This window comes from Lissotriton helveticus, chromosome 7 (assembly GCF_964261635.1).
Source record: "Lissotriton helveticus chromosome 7, aLisHel1.1, whole genome shotgun sequence".
Taxonomy (NCBI): Eukaryota; Metazoa; Chordata; class Amphibia; order Caudata; family Salamandridae; genus Lissotriton; species Lissotriton helveticus.
Window position 1 is genome coordinate 40,846,643 of NC_136068.1, and position 18,839 is coordinate 40,865,481.

General features: G+C 45.7%; 1 protein-coding gene across 1 annotated transcript in view; it reads left to right on the plus strand.

The window, feature by feature from the left end:
- The window catches only part of GRIK5 (glutamate ionotropic receptor kainate type subunit 5), a 1,072,331-nt gene that overhangs the window by 958,079 nt on the left and 95,413 nt on the right, over positions 1-18,839 (plus strand). The window contains exon 16 of the mRNA XM_078650387.1: positions 5,472-5,645. Coding sequence (XP_078506513.1) covers positions 5,472-5,645 — 174 coding nt within the window. The remainder of the gene's footprint in view (positions 1-5,471; positions 5,646-18,839) is intronic.

Here is an 18,839-nt window from a genome sequence, read left to right on the forward strand (position 1 = left end):
GCCAAAGATCACGACTTCTGTCTTGTCAGCGCTAAGCATGAGACAGTTGGTTTCTATTTAGTTAGTGTCTTAGGTCATGTAGGCTGTGAACTTGTTTCTTGTGTTTGGGGTCTTATCTGTGAGGGACAGTGTGAGTTGTGTTTTGTCATCATAGGAGAGGATGTTGATATGTGTGAGGATGACAGTGACTAGAGGGATCCTGTATGCATTGAAGAGGGTGGGATTGAGTGATGAACCTTGAGGCACTCTGCAGGTGGGTTTGCGGACTACAGAGGGGTAAGATGCCAGGCTGACAGCTTGTGTTCTATCCGTTAAAAAGGTAAGATATCTCTGGTCCATAGAAAAAATATTGTTCAGGCAGAGGCGCAATTTTGCTCTCCTACCAGACAGTGCAAATTCTGACTTGCAGCTGATAACTTGTCCACATTTCAGATATGTCTGCAAAGTTTTGGACACAGTGTGGTATTGCAGAAGGTTTGCTTTAGTGCCAGAGAACAGACTCTTTCAGCAGTTGAGTCTGGAAAGACAGTGCAAGCATTCTGGGGTTGAGGCAAGAAAGGGGGTATTTTCCACAGAAGATGGAGCACATTGAAAAAAGAACTGGACACTAGAGTGACTTGCACCATTAAGGAGACTTCCTGATGTGATAGAACTCTATGGATGTATTCAGGAGCACCCCATGCAGTGCAAGTGCCCAGTAATCTATGCTGTCCTCTCCAACGAGCAGGTCAGGTTTACTCATGTCAAGTTTCAAGAAGTTGTGGCCGTACACTGGAAGATGGCTGCTAACCATCCCTCATCAGCAACGCTGACCTGGAGACATGTCTATCCAGGCCATGCTCAACGCTGACCTAGAGACAGGTCTATCCAGGTCATCCTCAACGCTAACCTGGAGACATGTCTATCCGGGCCATCCTCAATGCTGACCTGGAGACATGTCCATCCAGGCCATACTCAAAGCTCTCCTAGAGATATGTCTATCCAGGCCATCCTCAACGCTGACCTGGAGACATTTCTATCCGGGCCATCCTCAACATTGACCTAGAGACATGTCTATCCAGGTCATCCTCAACGCTGACCTTGAGACATGTCTATCCGGGCCATCCTCAACGCTGACCTTGAGACATGTCTATCCAGGCCATCCTCAATGCTGACCTAGAGACAGGTCTATCCAGGCCATCCTCAACGCTAACCTGGAGACATGTCTATCCGGGCCATCCTCAATGCTGACCTGGAGACATGTCCATCCAGGCCATACTCAAAACTCTCCTAGAGATATGTCTATCCAGGCCATCCTCAACGCTGACCTGGAGACATTTCTATCCGGGCCATCCTCAACATTGACCTAGAGACATGTCTATCCAGGTCATCCTCAACGCTGACCTAGAGACATGTCTATCCGGGCCATCCTCAACGCTGACCTAGAGACAGGTCTATCCAGGCCATCCTCAAAGCTCTCCTAGAGATATGTCTATCCAGGCCATCCTCAATATTGACCTGGAGACATGTCTATCCAGGTCATCCTCAATGCTGACCTGGAGACATGTCCATCCAGGCCATACTCAATGCTGACCCAGAGACATGTCTATCCGGGCCATCCTCAACGCTGACCTAGAGACATGTCTATCCAGGCCATGCTCAACGCTGACCTAGAGACAGGTCTATCCAGGTCATCCTCAACGCTAACCTGGAGACATGTCTATCCGGGCCATCCTCAATGCTGACCTGGAGACATGTCCATCCAGGCCATACTCAAAACTCTCCTAGAGATATGTCTATCCAGGCCATCCTCAACGCTGACCTGGAGACATTTCTATCCGGGCCATCCTCAACATTGACCTAGAGACATGTCTATCCAGGTCATCCTCAACGCTGACCTAGAGACATGTCTATCCGGGCCATCCTCAACGCTGACCTAGAGACAGGTCTATCCAGGCCATCCTCAAAGCTCTCCTAGAGATATGTCTATCCAGGCCATCCTCAACATTGACCTGGAGACATGTCTATCCAGGCCATACTCAATGCTGACCCAGAGACATGTCTATCCGGGCCATCCTCAACGCTGACCTAGAGACATGTCTATCCAGGCCATCCTCAACGCTGACCCGGGGATATGTCTATCCAGGCCATCCTCAACGCTGACCTAGAGACAGGTCTATGCAGGCCGTACACTGGAAGATGGCTGCTAACCATCCCTCATCAGCAACGCTGACCTGGAGACATGTCTATCCAGGCCATGCTCAACGCTGACCTAGAGACAGGTCTATCCAGGTCATCCTCAACGCTAACCTGGAGACATGTCTATCCGGGCCATCCTCAATGCTGACCTGGAGACATGTCCATCCAGGCCATACTCAAAGCTCTCCTAGAGATATGTCTATCCAGGCCATCCTCAACGCTGACCTGGAGACATTTCTATCCGGGCCATCCTCAACATTGACCTGGAGACCTGTCTATCCAGGTCATCCTCAACGCTGACCTGGAGACATGTCTATCCAGTCCACCCTCAACGCTGACCTAAAGACAGGTCTATCCAGGCCATCCTCAACGCTGACCTGGAGACATGTCCATCCAGGCCATACTCAAAGGTGACCTGGAGACATGTCTATCCAGGCCATCCTCAACGCTGACCCGGGGATATGTCTATCCAGGCCATACTCAAAGCTTACCTGGAGACATGTCTATCCAGGCCATCCTCAACGCTGACCCGGGGATATGTCTATCCAGGCCATACTCAAAGCTTACCTGGAGACATGTCTATCCAGGCCCTGGAGACATGTCTATCCAGGCCATCCTCAATGCTGACCTAGAGACATGTCTATCCAGGCCATCCTCAAAGCTCTCCTAGAGATATGTCTATCCAGGCCATCCTCAACACTGACCTAGAGACAGGTCTATCCAGGCCATCCTCAACACTGACCTAAAGACAGGTCTATCCAGGCCATTGAGAAGCTCAATGAACCTCAACTGCTGTATGATGGTTGCTGTGACACATTTGTCCTGAAGAAAACTGTTACTAATCAGCACATTTCTGAACCCACTGTGATAAAATTGATTTTCTTTTCTTTGCACTTTCCTCAAGAATGTAAATTATGATATTAATTCAGTATCGACATCCATAATGTAACAGAATGTATTCAATTATTTATAAAGCGCATAGACACAGGGAGCATCTTGAAATGTTTTACAGCAAATAAAAGATGATTGTACATAAATATTCATATAGTAGGTATGTGAAAATATGAATGAATGACGCACATGCAACTTTGGCCTAGAGAGGGGTCACCTAAGTTAAAGAACTTAAAGATATCCTGGATACATATCAACATAACACAAGTTTCTTGTTTTTAAATTGAACACAGAAAGAAAAAACACAAGCTATGTGATAAAATAGCGTTTTATATTTTAATATTCTGGAAATATTCTTCTCTGCCTGGTCTTATAGCTTGATAGATCTCAAGATCAGGTGATTGCGTAGAGCTTAGGGTGGATGGTGGTGGGTGGTTGGTCTTAAGTGCAGTGTGCGTGGCAGCATGAGCTTGTGGCATGTGCAATATATAAATTAGTGGTAACGCCTGGATGGTTGAGTGGGCGGCAAGATGTTATCTTAGATGGTTAGATTGTATGACAGTTGGTTGGATGACAGGAGAGTTTGGTGGGAGGTAGGATAGCTTTATGGCAGGGTGGTTGAGTGGGTGGTAAGATGTGATGTTGGTTGTGGGATGTATGGGTGACCTGTGAAAGAGCTTGATGGGTGGGAGTATGGCTGGGTATAGAAAAGGGTGGTTGAGTTGGAGGCAAGATGTTACGTTAGCTAGTTGGATGGTTTAATGGATGGGTGACTAGCAGGAGAGTTTGGTGGTTGGGAGGGTGGCCATATGGCAGCATGGTTGAGTTGCTGGGGAGATGTTATGCTAATATGGTTGGATAGTAGGATGGATAGGTAAATGATGGGAGAGGTTGTTGGGTGGGAGGATGGATGAGTATAATGCAGGATGGTTGAGTAGATGTTAAGATGTTGTGTTAGTTGGATGGTTTGATGGATGGGTGACTGGCAGGATAGTGTGGTGGGTGGGAGGATGGATGTGTATGCGGAAGGATGGTTAACTGGGTGGTAAGAAGTTATGTTAGTTGTATGGTTTGATGGATGGGAGGTTGGCAGGATAGTGTGGTGGGTTGGAGTATGGATGGGTATATGGAAGGGTGGTTGAATGGGTGGTAAGATGTTGTGTTAGATATTTGGATGGTTTGATGGATGGGTGACTGGCAGGATAGTTTGGTGGGTGGGAGGATGGATGGCCATGCGGAAGGGTGGCTGAGTGGGTGGTAAGATGTTATTTTAGACAGTTGTATGGTTTGATCGATGGGTGACTGGCAGGATAGGTTGGTGGGTGGAAGGATGTATGGGCATATGGAAGGGTGGCTGAGTGGGTGGTAAAATGTTATGTTAGATAGTTGTATGGTTTGTTGGATGGGAGATTGGCAGGATAGTTTGGTGGGTGGGAGTATGGATGGGTATACTGAAGGGTGGTTGAGTGGGTAGTAAGATGTTGTGTTAGATAGTTGGATGGTTTGATGGGTGGGTGACTGGTAGGGTAGTTTGGTTGGTGGGAAGATGGATGGGTTGGAAGGGTGGTTGAGTGGATGGTAAGATGTTATGTTAGATAGTTGGATGGTTTGATGGATGGGAGATTGGCAGGATAGTGTGGTGGGTGGGAGTATGGATGGGTATACTGAAGGGTGGTTGAGTGGGTAGTAAGATGTTGTGTTAGATAGTTGGATGGTTTGATGGGTGGGTGACTGGTAGGGTAGTTTGGTTAGTGGGAAGATGGATGGGTTGGAAGGGTGGTTGAGTGGATGGTAAGATGTTATGTTAGATAGTTGGATGGTTTGATGGATGGGAGATTGGCAGGATAGTGTGGTGGGTGGGAGTATGGATGGGTATACTGAAGGGTGGTTGAGTGGGTAGTAAGATGTTGTGTTAGATAGTTGGATGGTTTGATGGGTGGGTGACTGGTAGGGTAGTTTGGTTGGTGGGAAGATTGATGGGTTGGAAGGGTGGTTGAGTGGGTGGTAAGATGTTATGTTAGATAGTTGGATGGTTTGATGGATGGGAGATTGGCAGGATAGTGTGGTGGGTGGGAGTATGGATGGGTATACGGAAGGGTGGTTGAGTAGGTAGTGAGATGTGTTAGATAGTTGGATGGCTTGATGGTTTGATGGATGGGTGACTGGTAGGGTAGTTTGGTGGGTGGGAGGATAGATAGGTTGGAAGGGTGGTTGAGTGGGTGGTAAGATGGTGTGTTAGATAGTTGTAAGGTTTGATAGATGAGTGATTGGCATATAGTTTGGTGGGTGGGAAGAATGATGAACAGCATGGTTGCACAGGTGGGCCGGCGTTGTGTTGGCTGTAATAATGGCAGGTTGTTTTGGTGCAGTTCCTCCCTGACCGCTCTCTTCTTCTCTTGCAGGCTGAGCCCCTACGAGTGGTACAACCCACACCCCTGTCTACGAGAGCGTCACAATGTGCTGGAGAACCAGTACACCCTGGGGAACAGCCTCTGGTTCCCGGTGGGTGGATTCATGCAGCAGGGGTCGGAGATCATGCCGCGGGCCCTGTCCACCCGCTGTGTCAGCGGGGTCTGGTAGGTGACCAGTGCCTGGTTTTATCTTCAGCCCACAGTGACAGCTAGCAGCCTGCCCAAGAGACCAGAGTGCCAAGAAGGCTCCTAACTGGGGCGTGTGGTGCTATGGAAATGCAGTATACCATACCTTGAGTGGGATCTGTGTTAGACTGTCACAGCCTCTGTCTATCATAGGAGAATGAACACATTCCCAGAGCATCCGGCAGGGGCGGTAGAGGCACACTGGAAACTCTATGACGTGGCACTATGTCTATATGGATATACTCCAGGATGGAACAGCACATATACGTCATTTGAGAGGGACAGTATATACCTCCATTAAGGGGCAGTATATGCACATTAGAGCCATCACTAGGGGCAGGATACACAAACCAGCTCTTCTGGCAGGGCAGTGTAGTACTATCAGAGCTGCCAATAGGGGGCGGCATACAGAGAATCAACCTCCTTAAAATGTGATGCTGTGGCAGGGGCAGTGTTCAGGCAGTTAGAGTTTCTAGCAGGGGGCAGGTGACATAGTTAGAGGGCATTCAGCAGGGGTAGAACTGTCACAGCCTTCAGAAGCGGGCAGTATAAAGACCCCGGAGTCTCCAGGTTTCATCGAATTCACCAATGTGGCCACTTTTGTTCTGGCTTCCAGGCCAATTCTATGTCCCAGTCCGGCCATGATGAGGTTTATGTACTATCGGAGCTTTCAGAAGGAGGCAGTGTATAAACAAGGCTTCTAAAGAGGGCAGTATGTGGAAGGGGGCAGTGTATTACCTCACTGAGGCTCCTGAAGAGGGCAGTATGTGGAAGGGGGCAGTGTATAAACTCACTGAGGCTCCTGAAGAGGGCAGTATGTGGAAGAGGGCAGTGTATAAACAAGGCTCCTGAAGAGGGCAGTATGGGGAAGGGTGCAGTGTATTACCTCACTGAGGCTCCTGAAGAGGGCAGTATGTGGAAGAGGGCAATGTATAAACAAGGCTCCTGAAGAGGGCAGTATGTGGAAGGGGGCAGTGTATAAACTCACTGAGGCTCCCGAAGAGGGCAGTATGTGGAAGGGGGCAGTGTATAAACTCACTGAGGCTCCTGAAGAGGGCAGTATTGGGAAGGATGCAGTGTATACACTCACCAAGGCTCCTGAAGTGGGCAGTATGCAGAAGGGGGCATTGTATAAACTCACCAAGGCTCCTGAAGAGGGCAGTGTACAGGAGGGAGTGTTGTATAAACTCACCAAGGCTACTGAAAAGGGCAGTATGCAGAAGTGGGCAGTGTTTAAGCTCACAAAGGCTCCTGAAGAGGGCAGTATATGGAAGGGAGCAGGGTATAAACAAGGCTCCTGAAGAGGGCAGTTTGTGGAAGGGAGCAGGGTTTAAACAAGGCTCCTGAAGAGGGCAGTATGTGGAAGGGAGCAGGGTATAAACAAGGCTCCTGAAGAAGGCAGTTTGTGGAAGGGAGCAGGGTTTAAACAAGGCTCCTGAAGAGGGCAGTATGTGGAAGGGAGCAGGGTATAAACAAGGCTCCTGAAGAGGGCAGTTTGTGGAAGGGAGCAGGGTTTAAACAAGGCTCCTGAAGAGGGCAGTATGTGGAAGGGAGCAGGGTATAAACAAGGCTCCTGAAGAGGGCAGTTTGTGGAAGGGACCAGGGTTTAAACAAGGCTCCTGAAGAGGGCAGTTTGTGGAAGGGACCAGGGTTTAAACAAGGCTCCTGAAGAGGGCAGTTTGTGGAAGGGACCAGGGTTTAAACAAGGCTCCTGAAGAGGGCAGTTTGTGGAAGGGAGCAGGGTTTAAACAAGGCTCCTGAAGAGGGCAGTATGTAGAAGGGAGCAGGGTATAAACAAGGCTCCTGAAGAGGGCAGTTTGTGGAAGGGAGCAGGGTTTAAACAAGGCTCCTGAAGAGGGCAGTATGTGGAAGGGAGCAGGGTATAAACAAGGCTCCTGAAGAGGGCAGTTTGTGGAAGGGACCAGGGTTTAAACAAGGCTCCTGAAGAGGGCAGTTTGTGGAAGGGACCAGGGTTTAAACAAGGCTCCTGAAGAGGGCAGTATTTGAAAGGGAGCAGGGTATAAACAAGGCCCCTGAAGAGGGCAGTGTGCGGAAGGGAGCAGGGTATAAACAAGGCTCCTGAAGAGGGCAGTATTTGAAAGGGAGCAGGGTATAAACAAGGCCCCTGAAGAGGGCAGTGTGTGGAAGGGAGCAGTGTATAAACTCACAGAGGCTCCTGAAGAGGGCAGTATGTGGAAGGGGGCAGTGTATAAACTCACAGAGGCTCCTGAAGAGGGCAGTATGTGGAAGGGGGCAGTGTATAAAATCACAGAGGCTCCTGAAGAGGGCAGTATGTGGAAGGGGGCAGTGTATAAACTCACTGAGGCTCCTGAAGAGGGCAGTATGTGGAAGGGGGCAGTGTATAAACTCACTGAGGCTCCTGAAGAGGGCAGTATGTGGAAGGGGGCAGTGTATAAACTCACCGAGGCTCCTGAAGAGAGCAGTGTGCGGGAGGGAGCAGGGTATAAACAAGGCTCCTGAAGAGGGCAGTGTGTGGAAGGGAGCAGTGTATAAACTCACAGAGGCTCCTGAAGAGGGCAGTATGTGGAAGGGGGCAGTGTATAAAATCACAGAGGCTCCTGAAGAGGGCAGTATGTGGAAGGGGGCAGTGTATAAACTCACTGAGGCTCCTGAAGAGGGCAGTATGTGGAAGGGGGCAGTGTATAAACTCACTGAGGCTCCTGAAGAGGGCAGTATGTGGAAGGGGGCAGTGTATAAACTCACCGAGGCTCCTGAAGAGAGCAGTGTGCGGGAGGGAGCAGGGTATAAACAAGGCAGTATATGAAAGGGAGCAGGGGTATGGGTCAGAGGCTATCCTACAGTGTGTGACTGAAGTTTCTCAAAGATGTAGAATTTATTTTCCACTGGGGTAAGAGATTTCAGTTCCACTGTAGTAGAGGATTGACGTTCCTCTACCTCAGAGCATGGGATTGAAGTTCTTCTGGGACAGGGGATAGAATTTCTCCTGCGGCATAGATTGAAATGCTGTTGGGGTGTGATATTGAACTTCTCCTGGGGAATAGAACTGACGTTTTCCCCAGGATATGGGATTGAAGTTCTCCTGCGGCATGTACTGATGTTCTCCTGGGTCATAGGATTGACGTTCTCCTGTTTCATGGTAACGAAGTTCCCCTGGGTCATGGGATTGAAGTTCCCCTGGGTCATTGGATTGATGTTCTCCTGGGTCATGGGATTGAAATTCTCCTGGGAAGTAGGATTGAAATTCTCCTGGGACGTAGGATTGAAGTTCTCCTGGGACGTAGGATTGAAATTCTCCTGGGACGTAGGATTGATGTTCTCCTGGGGCACGGATTGAAATTCCCCTGGGGCACGGATTGAAGTTCCCCTGAGTCATGGGATTGAAGTTCTCCTGGGTCATGGGATTGAAATTCTCCTGGGACGTAGGATTGAAATTCTCCTGGGACGTAGGATTGAAGTTCTCCTGGGACGTAGGATTGAAATTCTCCTGGGACGTAGGATTGATGTTCTCCTGGGTCATTGGATTGATGTTCTCCTGGGTCATGGTATTGAAGTTCCCCTGGGGCACGAATTAAAATTCTCCTGGGTCATGGGATTGAAATTCTCCTGGGACGTAGGATTGAAGTTCTCCTGGGGCATGTGTTGAGGTTCTCCTAGGGACGGGATTGAGGTTCTCCTGGGGCACGGATTGAAGTTTTCCACTGGATATGGGTCTCAAGTTTTCCTGGGGTATGGAATTAAACCTCCCATGAATTATAACACTGAATTTCCTAAAGGTGTTCAATGTGTTGGTGGACAGCATTCCTTATTAGCAAACATCTGAATAGTTTTTCATTTATTACCGAGGCAGCAATCCCCCACTCACCTACAGTTGTTTTTTATTGTATCAAGAACACCTGTGTTTTATGTTGGGCTTTAAAAACCAAATCGCGACAACAAAATTAGAGAGCCGTGGCCTCTATCTACACGTAAATGGTCTTTCTTCAGGGCGGTATAGGATGGAAGATTATCACTCTAGTAAAAGGCTCTTTGGACCTGTTGTAGATGTGTGCGGTGATTGGTACGGCAGGTAGGCACAAGTGGCCTCCACCATTTGGGTGGGAAAGGACACCTGGCGACTCTGCTATCAAGGAAGGAGGCACCGTGACTTTACCCTACAGTGGAAGATGGACATCCGTCCTTCCGGCTCCTCACCTTTACTAAAGGATGCCCGCTCAGAACTCCATTGAATAGCGAGGTCTGGGTCATGGTCTCGAGCCGAAGCTCACCTGCCAACCCGTCAGCCGCTACCACCCCAGTGCAGCTTTGAACTATTGAATTTAACAAAAGCCCTCGGCGGGGGTGTTTGTGTTTTAATTCTCACACATTCCCAAATCACAATGTGCACCTAGGGTACCCTTCTGAGCAATTTAGACCAACAGGATGATAACAGGTGCAAAAACTGTCTCGAGTCAAAATATTTGCATGGTAGAGTATGGCTTTGTGACCTTGGTTGTAATCAATGGGAAACAAATATATTTATTATGCTTCCCTTTTGCTTGTTTGGACAATGGGGAGTTAGGTCCTCGGGACGTATGGTCAGCTGGACCCTCTATAGTATTTCTGAAAAAACAAGTGCTGGCCATACAGGAAATTTTTGGATCTCCTGCTTTTAGAGTGACAAATAAAGTTTTACTTCCGAATTTGTCTGGTATTATTTATTTTATACCCTTCTATTTTTTGTTTTCAAAATTCAAAAAGTTCATTATACAAAAAAGACATACCCAAATACATTTATCATTCAATTTGTTCAAAAGCATATAAGACACATTACATATGACGAACAGAACATGTATCTGAGTTTCATATATACATTAGCACAAGGGTTTGTGCATCACAATCATTAATCATTATTGCACTGATTTTCTTTGAAAAGAAAAGTTCTTTATACTCAATAATAAGGAAAAATCAAATGGAGAAAAAACAATCTATGTGCAAAACAATACAAGTTAGACTGAGAGAATTAATCGCAACATCAGTCCAACACGAAGCTAGTTATTTTCAGCAGTTGTAAGATGTTTTATCTCCAATTGGCCGACGCGTTTCGAACTCGCTATTTTACTTTGCGTGTTCTCGTCAGGGCGTGATAACTCTATCCTGTTGGGGTTATGCAAAATGAAAAAGAGATGCCATCAGTTCTCACTAAATCTCAAATGACCTCAACTCCAAAAAACAAAACAAAAAGCTCAAGCTCATAAATGCATACCTTATGTTTAACGTCACTGGCGGATGGGGTTCAGTATATGCTAAAATAGCCCGTCGTGGTATCTGGGGGGGATTAAAGTGGAATCAGAATCAATTATGTATCCCTATGCGGAGCCAGATGCCCAGTGCCAAATACCCGGGATCCTCGCTCTTACCTTCGAGCGATCCCGTCTTTTTTCAAAATTGAATTAGGTGTTCTCCCTCTGTGCATAGGGAACCCTCTTGGTTACGCTGGTACCTGCCAAGAGGGGGGAGAAGGTCACTGAACCATATAATATCCCATGTCATTATTGTGGTTCTCCAAATTTGTAAAAAATACCTTTGACTTAGAGTTATGGCGTTGTCTGAGGTCCGATTAATCTGGGGTTGTTCACGTTGTGACAACAAATGCCTCCCGACGTGGCGCCCGGGTCCGTACAAAATTAGTATTCTGCCAAAACAAAAACGAGCGTGCAGTTAGCAAGCCGCTTATTGGCACTGTTGGGAAACGCTCGCAGTCTTTCACGGGCGAAGAGCACCTACCTAATACACTCTGTTCAATTCGCTTCCATCTCTCGTAATGGCAATCCGCCAGCGCGCCATGTTTACGAGAGGCGTGACTATTTTATTGTCACATGGTTCACGGAATTCTGGGACATGTAGTCCACTTCACTTTTAGGGACGTGCGTGAGGCTGGTTTGGCTAAGACTCAAGGGGTTCTGTTGTATCATTACCTAGGGCGCAGGGTTCAGGGGCACATGTTCCAATCGCTGTTGGTAAATAATAGGGTTCTGAAATGTGTATTCCATTTGCGAGTTAAGGGACATACACCAAACAGGTTGGACTATAAGACAGGGAGTGTGATTCTTGTCACAAGATTTCAAGATACAAGGACATATACTCAGTTTGTGATTAGGAGAACACACATTGGGATGCGATTATGAAATTTCAATAAAAGTGTATAAAGCAGGGAGTTTCATAGCCTGGAGATTTCCGACATGGAATTCAATCCAGTTTGAAAACTGTTGAATTTTAGGATTAAATAAGCTTCCTTCCTGAGTAGGACATCATCCACATCCTGGACTGTTTTCATATGCCCTATTGTATATAGGACCGTCCATTTGAAATCGGTCTCTGAATGACCCTGTTCAATGAAATGTTGAACCATCGGTGCCGATACCACTTTAGTTTTGATCCGTGATCGATGTTGTGTAATGCGAGTATTAATCTGTTGGTTTGTTTTCCCAATATAGAGTTTGTCGCAACTACACATGATTGCGTAGACCACATTCCTGGTCTTACAATTGCTGAAACTTTCATTTCTCCATCGGGTCCCCCGGTGCATGAATTCACTGCCCTCGATCGTTGATTCACACGAGACGCAGTTACCACATCTGTGGTGGCCCACTACCTGTTTCATGCCCCATATTGAGAGCAGATCGTGTTTTGGTTTTTCTATTCTTACATCTGCCCGTACCATATGTTGGCCAATGCTCCTGTTCTTTTTGAAGGCAAAAATAGGTTTTGGAAATGGACATTTTAAGTCTTCCAACAGATGCCAATTTTTAAGTATGGTTTGTCGTACTTGGTGAGCATGGGGACCGAACGTAGTTACACAGACAAGTTTGTCTAAGTCCTGTTTCACTTTGCGTTCGAAGAGACACTCCCTTGGTGTAAATCGTGCCCTTTTGCGTGCATGTTTCAGTAATTTGACAGGGTAACCCCTGTTGGTCATCTCATCGCAAAATTTCTGTGCATGTTGGTCATAATCGGTTACCTCGGTGCAGTTTCTTCGAATACGAAGAAGCTGCCCATAGGGAAGATTAGTTCGCAAATTTCTGGGATGGGCACTCCGGTGATGAAGGATGGTGTTTCTATCTGTCTTCTTTTTGAAGAGAGAAGATTTTAAAACACCATCGTTACAACTTATTTCAACATCCAGAAATGTCATTTTTAGGTTACTGTGTTCCATTGAGAACTTAATGTCCGGATGTTTATGGTTTAACCATTGGTGAAATTCAAGCAGGTCAGTGTGGCTCCCCTGCCACAGGAGCCACACGTCATCGATGTACCTCAGCCACTGCTTTATATGTTTTTTGAAAGGGTTGTTATTCTCCACGAACTTGTTCTCGTATTCCGCCATAAACAATATGGCCATCTCCGGCGCATAGAGACATCCCATGGCCGTACCCTTGATTTGGGCGAAAAACTCGTCATTGAAACGGAAATAGTTCTTTTTTAGTGTCAGTTCCGCAATTTCCAAGATGAATGAAGTTGGGACCCGATGGGGTCTTTCCCTCATATCTAAATACAATTCAATGGGGGCGTGGTCTGGCCACGCAGGAAGATGGCCGCCTGTTAGAGGAGCTCCGCCGAGGGATGGACCCCTGACGAGCTTATCTGCCCTACCTGCTCGAGTGGGTCATCTCTTTGCTGACGAAAATGCTCCAGAGGCCATGAGGGTTGCTGCGGTGGTCTCTTCTCTCGTCCAGCTGCTCCTGCCTTTCCTGTAGCGGAGTGACGGTGAGGCGGCCGGCTCCTACAGTGCACGCCACGGCATTCGCGCGCTCCTGGGGCCGCGCCTCTCGTCAGCGAAGGCGGCGCCCTCACTACCACAGGGCCGCGCCTCCTCAGATTCTAGGCCGCGCCTCCTCAGACGATGGGGGCGCGCTTCATTACGGCTGCAGGCTGCCTTCTTGACTTGTATTGCTTCTGCTGCCAGTAGCAGCGCCCTCCTCAGGCTCATTTCGTAATGGTTTTCCTCACAGTTGCTAGTGCCACATTTTGTTTGGAAAGGGCATTATAAAACGAACGAGGGGAATTCTGAAAGACTGGCACACCTGTTGTCCCACTGGAGCGCTTATTTTCGTCAACTGTGCATGTATGCCCAGGTGCAATAACATTACTGGCAGGGCTAAAGTCGCTTGCACCATTATTTAATGATATCTGCCATTATATGCAGCAGCAGACTATGACTGGCATTTGAATGGACAACAACAACGGTACTGGCAGATACAATTGCAGGAGTACTGGTCCCTTTTTTCTCCTTGACTCTAACCACATGGCTTTGCAACAATCAGGTTTACATACATCCAAACTGGAGTACAGTAAATATACCACTTTTATTTAACAGCTTTGTGAGCCATATGCAACATTTGGGTCAGAGTTACTTGACCCTATTGGTTTTGTCACTTCTCTTCAATATTATGCTGTCACATGAAAAGTCAATACTGAAGGGACTGGCAGATTCACTTGCAGGAGTACTGATTCATTTGTCTCCTTGACTTTAATTACCTGGCTTTGGCACCTTTCTTTAGCCGCTTTATGTGGCGTATCTGTCATTTGGGTCAGAGTTACTTGACTCTTTAATTCTTTAGCCTGTTCTCCTATTCTTTCACTTTGCCAGTTACGCAGGAGGCAGGGAGTGAACGGGAAAAGGGCTGAATTTCCATTCACCACCGCCACTACATGTTATGAGCTCCTGTGACTTCTTTTTCTTGTTTTGCGCACCATTGGATGAATATTGCCTCACCTTATTCACCTGCTTTTCCTCATCTGGCGCAGAAGGCATGTTACTATTGCATTGAACCTGTTTCATATTGTACTGCTTGCTATTTTGTGGTAATGCTATAGCGACCCCTCAATTTGATGCATTTTTGATATGTTACATATGTTGGTCACTACCTTATTACATATCCTTTTTTGCATTTGATAATTTGATGTACCCTTGGTTTCATCATTGCTTCACATTCCAATACCTTATCAATACGCTTTTGTAGACCACCTCTCCAACAGTGCGCTACAATGTCCAATAATAGAAATGGGGGTCGTGGTCCTAAACCGCCACTTTTTACTGAAGTGGTGAAACAACATTCTAACATACCAGTGAAAGGCAATGGCTCCGCATTCTCCCCCTCCTCGCAAGCTGCGTCATCTCAAAGTGACAAGTCTCTGTCAGATACTATGCAATGTATCCTGCTAGAACTATCTGGTGTTAATCGCAGATTGGAGGGGCTGGACATTACCATGACGTCTTTGGCTACAGAGACTAAGTCCATTCGTGCTGAACTTACTACCTTCCACACACGGATTGATGCTATTGACTCTAAGATATCGGATATGGAAACCCGACTGGATAATGTCCAAGGCTCAGATCAAGATCTTTTATTCTTACATAGTAAAATTATTGATTTGGAGGATCGTAGTCGTCGAGACAATATTCGATTTTTTGGATTTCCGGAAACCATTGAAAAGCAAGACATGAAGCTTTTTCTTTATGAGACTCTTCCTGCGCTGACTGGTATTTCTTTTACTCCTCCTCTTGAAATACAACGTGCTCATAGGCTGGGCCCTCCACGTACTGACGCTTCAGCCCGACCTAGACCAATTATTGCTTGCTTTCTTCGACATGAGCACACTCGACAGATCTTGTCAATGGCTCGTTCGCATGGCCCCTTCTTATTTCAAGGTCATACTATCCATGTGGCGGCAGACTTCTCCAAAGAGACTAATGAAAGACGAAAGGCGTTCCTCTCTTTCCGACCTCAGCTGCGCCGAATGGACATTAAGTATGGATTATTCGAACCCGCACGGTTTCGCATAACCAGAAATGGAGAATCCAAAGACTTTTATGATCCTGCTCTTCTTCAGCAATTTTTGGATACCATCGCGTCTGATAATATGGACACCCAATCTTCCTCCTGTGCTCAGACTTCTCAGTCCAAGGCGTCATCTGCACGTCTTCCAGAGTCTCCTTCGAAATTCTCTAATGACCCTCGGCAACGTGGCAGAGATATTACACGTTTGCCTCGTTCTCAGGATGATAAGGCCTCAGCACTGCATTCAGTTTCCTCCCTTACTAACATGCCGCAAAGGGACAAATCTAGGTCCCCTCTCAAGCAGCCTTCAGATGCTGACTGATTTTTCTGCTTTATTGTATTTTTGCTATTCTCTAGATCAGGATAATTCCTGTTATTTGTGATGCTTTAACTGTTTACTTAGTTACCTGCGGATTTCTAGTATTAGAAACTATGAGCACTGTGGCATTCTATTTTACTTTGTGCTCTTGTTATCTTGTGACTTTTCAAATATTTAATATTTCTTAATTGGTTTTTTAGGAATGTGTATGCATTTTAGACCTTTCTCTTTATATGCTGCATGAGTATTATCTATTACCTGTGGGGCTCTTTTCTTGTTCATTTCCTTTGCCATGTTGTGGTTACTGTGATCCTGCTTCACACTGTTCACTCTCTTTATCAGACACTCTGTTTTTGACATAATGTATTTTTCTTATATTGTTTTACTCACTTAATCTACACTGTCTCTACTTATATTTCCATGTTTCATTATATGTACTTTTACTCTTTTGTTTCCTACGTCTCTCTCTTTTCTCTATTTGATTTTATTGGCTCTGCTCTTTTCCATCTATTATTTTCTATGCTTCATTAACTATTCCTTATCCGTTTCTTTTATTGCATAATATGGGGGTTCCTTTATTTACTTTGCTTCCTTTAATTTTCTTTTCCTTTTTCTTCTCGTCATTATTTATTGTATGGTACTTTCACCACACATTTAATCATTCTCTTTATTCATTGTTTGCTTTTCTGTTTTCTTGGTTCTTTCACCTTTCCTGTGGTGGTCCTTTTCCAATGCATTCCTTCCCTATGATATTGTACTTGTTATTCAACATGGCGTTATTCATCTTTTTCAGTGGTCGCTCCGTTTTGGATTCTTTCATATATTTCTTGAAATAGGTTCTAGTATTTTCTTATGCTTTTATTTTCATGCATTATTATCTGTACTTTCTATTCTCTTTTCTACCCCCTTTCTTCTAATGGTGCTGCATTTCTCTATTCCCCTCATTTAACTTTCATACTTCTTTCATTCTATCTTTTGCATCTCTTTCCTTTCTTTCATTATGCAATATGTCTCGCTTTTATTCCATTTCCCTTGTTTTTTATTTTTCTCCTCCTGTTATTCTCTTATTGTATGATTCTTCTATCATGCTTTTTCCATTATACTGCATGTATTTCATGTTAATGATATATGGTTTTCCATATTTTTCTTGTTGTAACCATGCTCTACATTCGTTTTACAGACTCAGTTTATTTCTTGCTCCCAGCACCCCCATTCTTCTTCTTTGCTCGGAGGGGGTCCGGCCTCCCTTGGTGCTGCTGTAGGTGCACCCAGACCCGCCGTTAACAGTCTAGGTTTCTTTTTACTTTTCTTTCTCTTTTTGTTCTCCTTTTTGCACCTTTAATACTTTTTCTCTCTCTATTCATATTTCCTGTGTTTCTTCCACTCTTCACTCTGCATTTATAATCTACTTTCCTCTCTTCTTTTCCTTCTTTCTTCTTTCTCCTTCCCCAGAGTAACAAACTTTTTCTCCTACATCTATTTATTTATTTTCTCTTTTCCTTTTTTATCCTCTTGTTCAACTTTACTGTCATGTCTTCTACCCATCCGTTGTCGGTGATATCCTGGAATGTCCATGGCCTCACCCATTATATTAAGCGAAAGAAGGTTCTTTCTTATTTGCATTCTAAACATGTAGACGTTGCTTTACTACAGGAAACCCATTTGGACGGTGTCGAATCTAATAAACTCAGCAGGGACTGGGTTGGTAAAGTCATTCATAGCAGTGTCTCTAAACTGGACCCCACTAATCCCAACCCTGTTCGTAAATGTGGGGTTGCTATCCTCTTTCGAAAGTCACTTCCTTTTACGATTATCAAGACGTGGACTGACCCGGATGGCCGATATGTCTTTGTTAAGTTGAAACTTGGAAATTCTTTCATATGTCTTGGCTCTGTCTACGCTCCATTAGGTTCCAAAAAGCAATTTTTCCTTCGACTCAATCGCCTCCTTACAGAAATAAATGCCACCCAATTTCTCATTGGAGGTGACTGGAACTTGGCTCCAGACCCTGCCCTTGACAGAACAGGTTGCCTTGATATCGTCAATGCATCAGATAGAGCCATTTTGCGTGACATTCTTTCTGACAATGGGCTTGTTGACCATTGGAGACTCAGTCACCCTCAAGATAAAGAATATACATTCTTTTCTTCTACTCATGGTACCTTCTCCCGTCTTGATTACTTTCTTCTCTCCCAACATACTGTCCGGCTAGTTACAGAATCGAAAATCCTAGAAGCAGCCATTTCTGATCACTCCCCTATTTTCTTGTCTCTTGATTTAGGTCTCTCCAATCCAGGGCGCAAGTCCTGGCGTCTAAACATCAATAAATATAAAACACCAACAGGTAAACTTCTTTTACAGTCACACATGCGAGACTACCTTTTGATTAATGAGGACTCAATTTCCTCTAAACGAACGGTATGGGCAGCTGCTAAGGCAACTATCAGAGGCCAACTTATGCGGGACGCTGCTCTATATAATAAGAAAAACGCTGCCAAACAGGCTGATCTGGAAAAAGACATTTGCCGACTTTCTCAATTATATCTTTCAAAACCAACCCTTCAAAATCGTAAATTATTGGAGCAGGCACGCATGTCTCTCAACAGCCTTTTTACTTCTAAGGCTGAATATGCCTTACAAAAGATGAAAGGGCGTCACTATGAGCAGGGTGAAAAAGCTGGTCGGCTGCTGGCTGCGCAACTACGCCAGAGGGAGGCTGCTATGGCAATTCCCGCAATTAAATCAAGTTCTGGTACTATGCTTACTCGACCGCAAGAAATTGTTGATGAATTTGCTTCCTTTTACAGATCTCTCTATTCACCAAGCACTCACATAGACACTTCAGAGATGTCAACATTTTTGGATACGATACATCTTCCCCGTCTCTCTGATGATGGTAGAGCTCTACTTGATGGAGCTATTACGAAAGGAAATTTCCTCGGCTATTGCTGCCTTGCCCTACCATAAAGCACCGGGCGAGGATGGTTTCCCCCCCGAATTCTTTAAATGGACTGGTCAGAGTATGGTTGATACTCTCCATGCCGCATTTGCAGA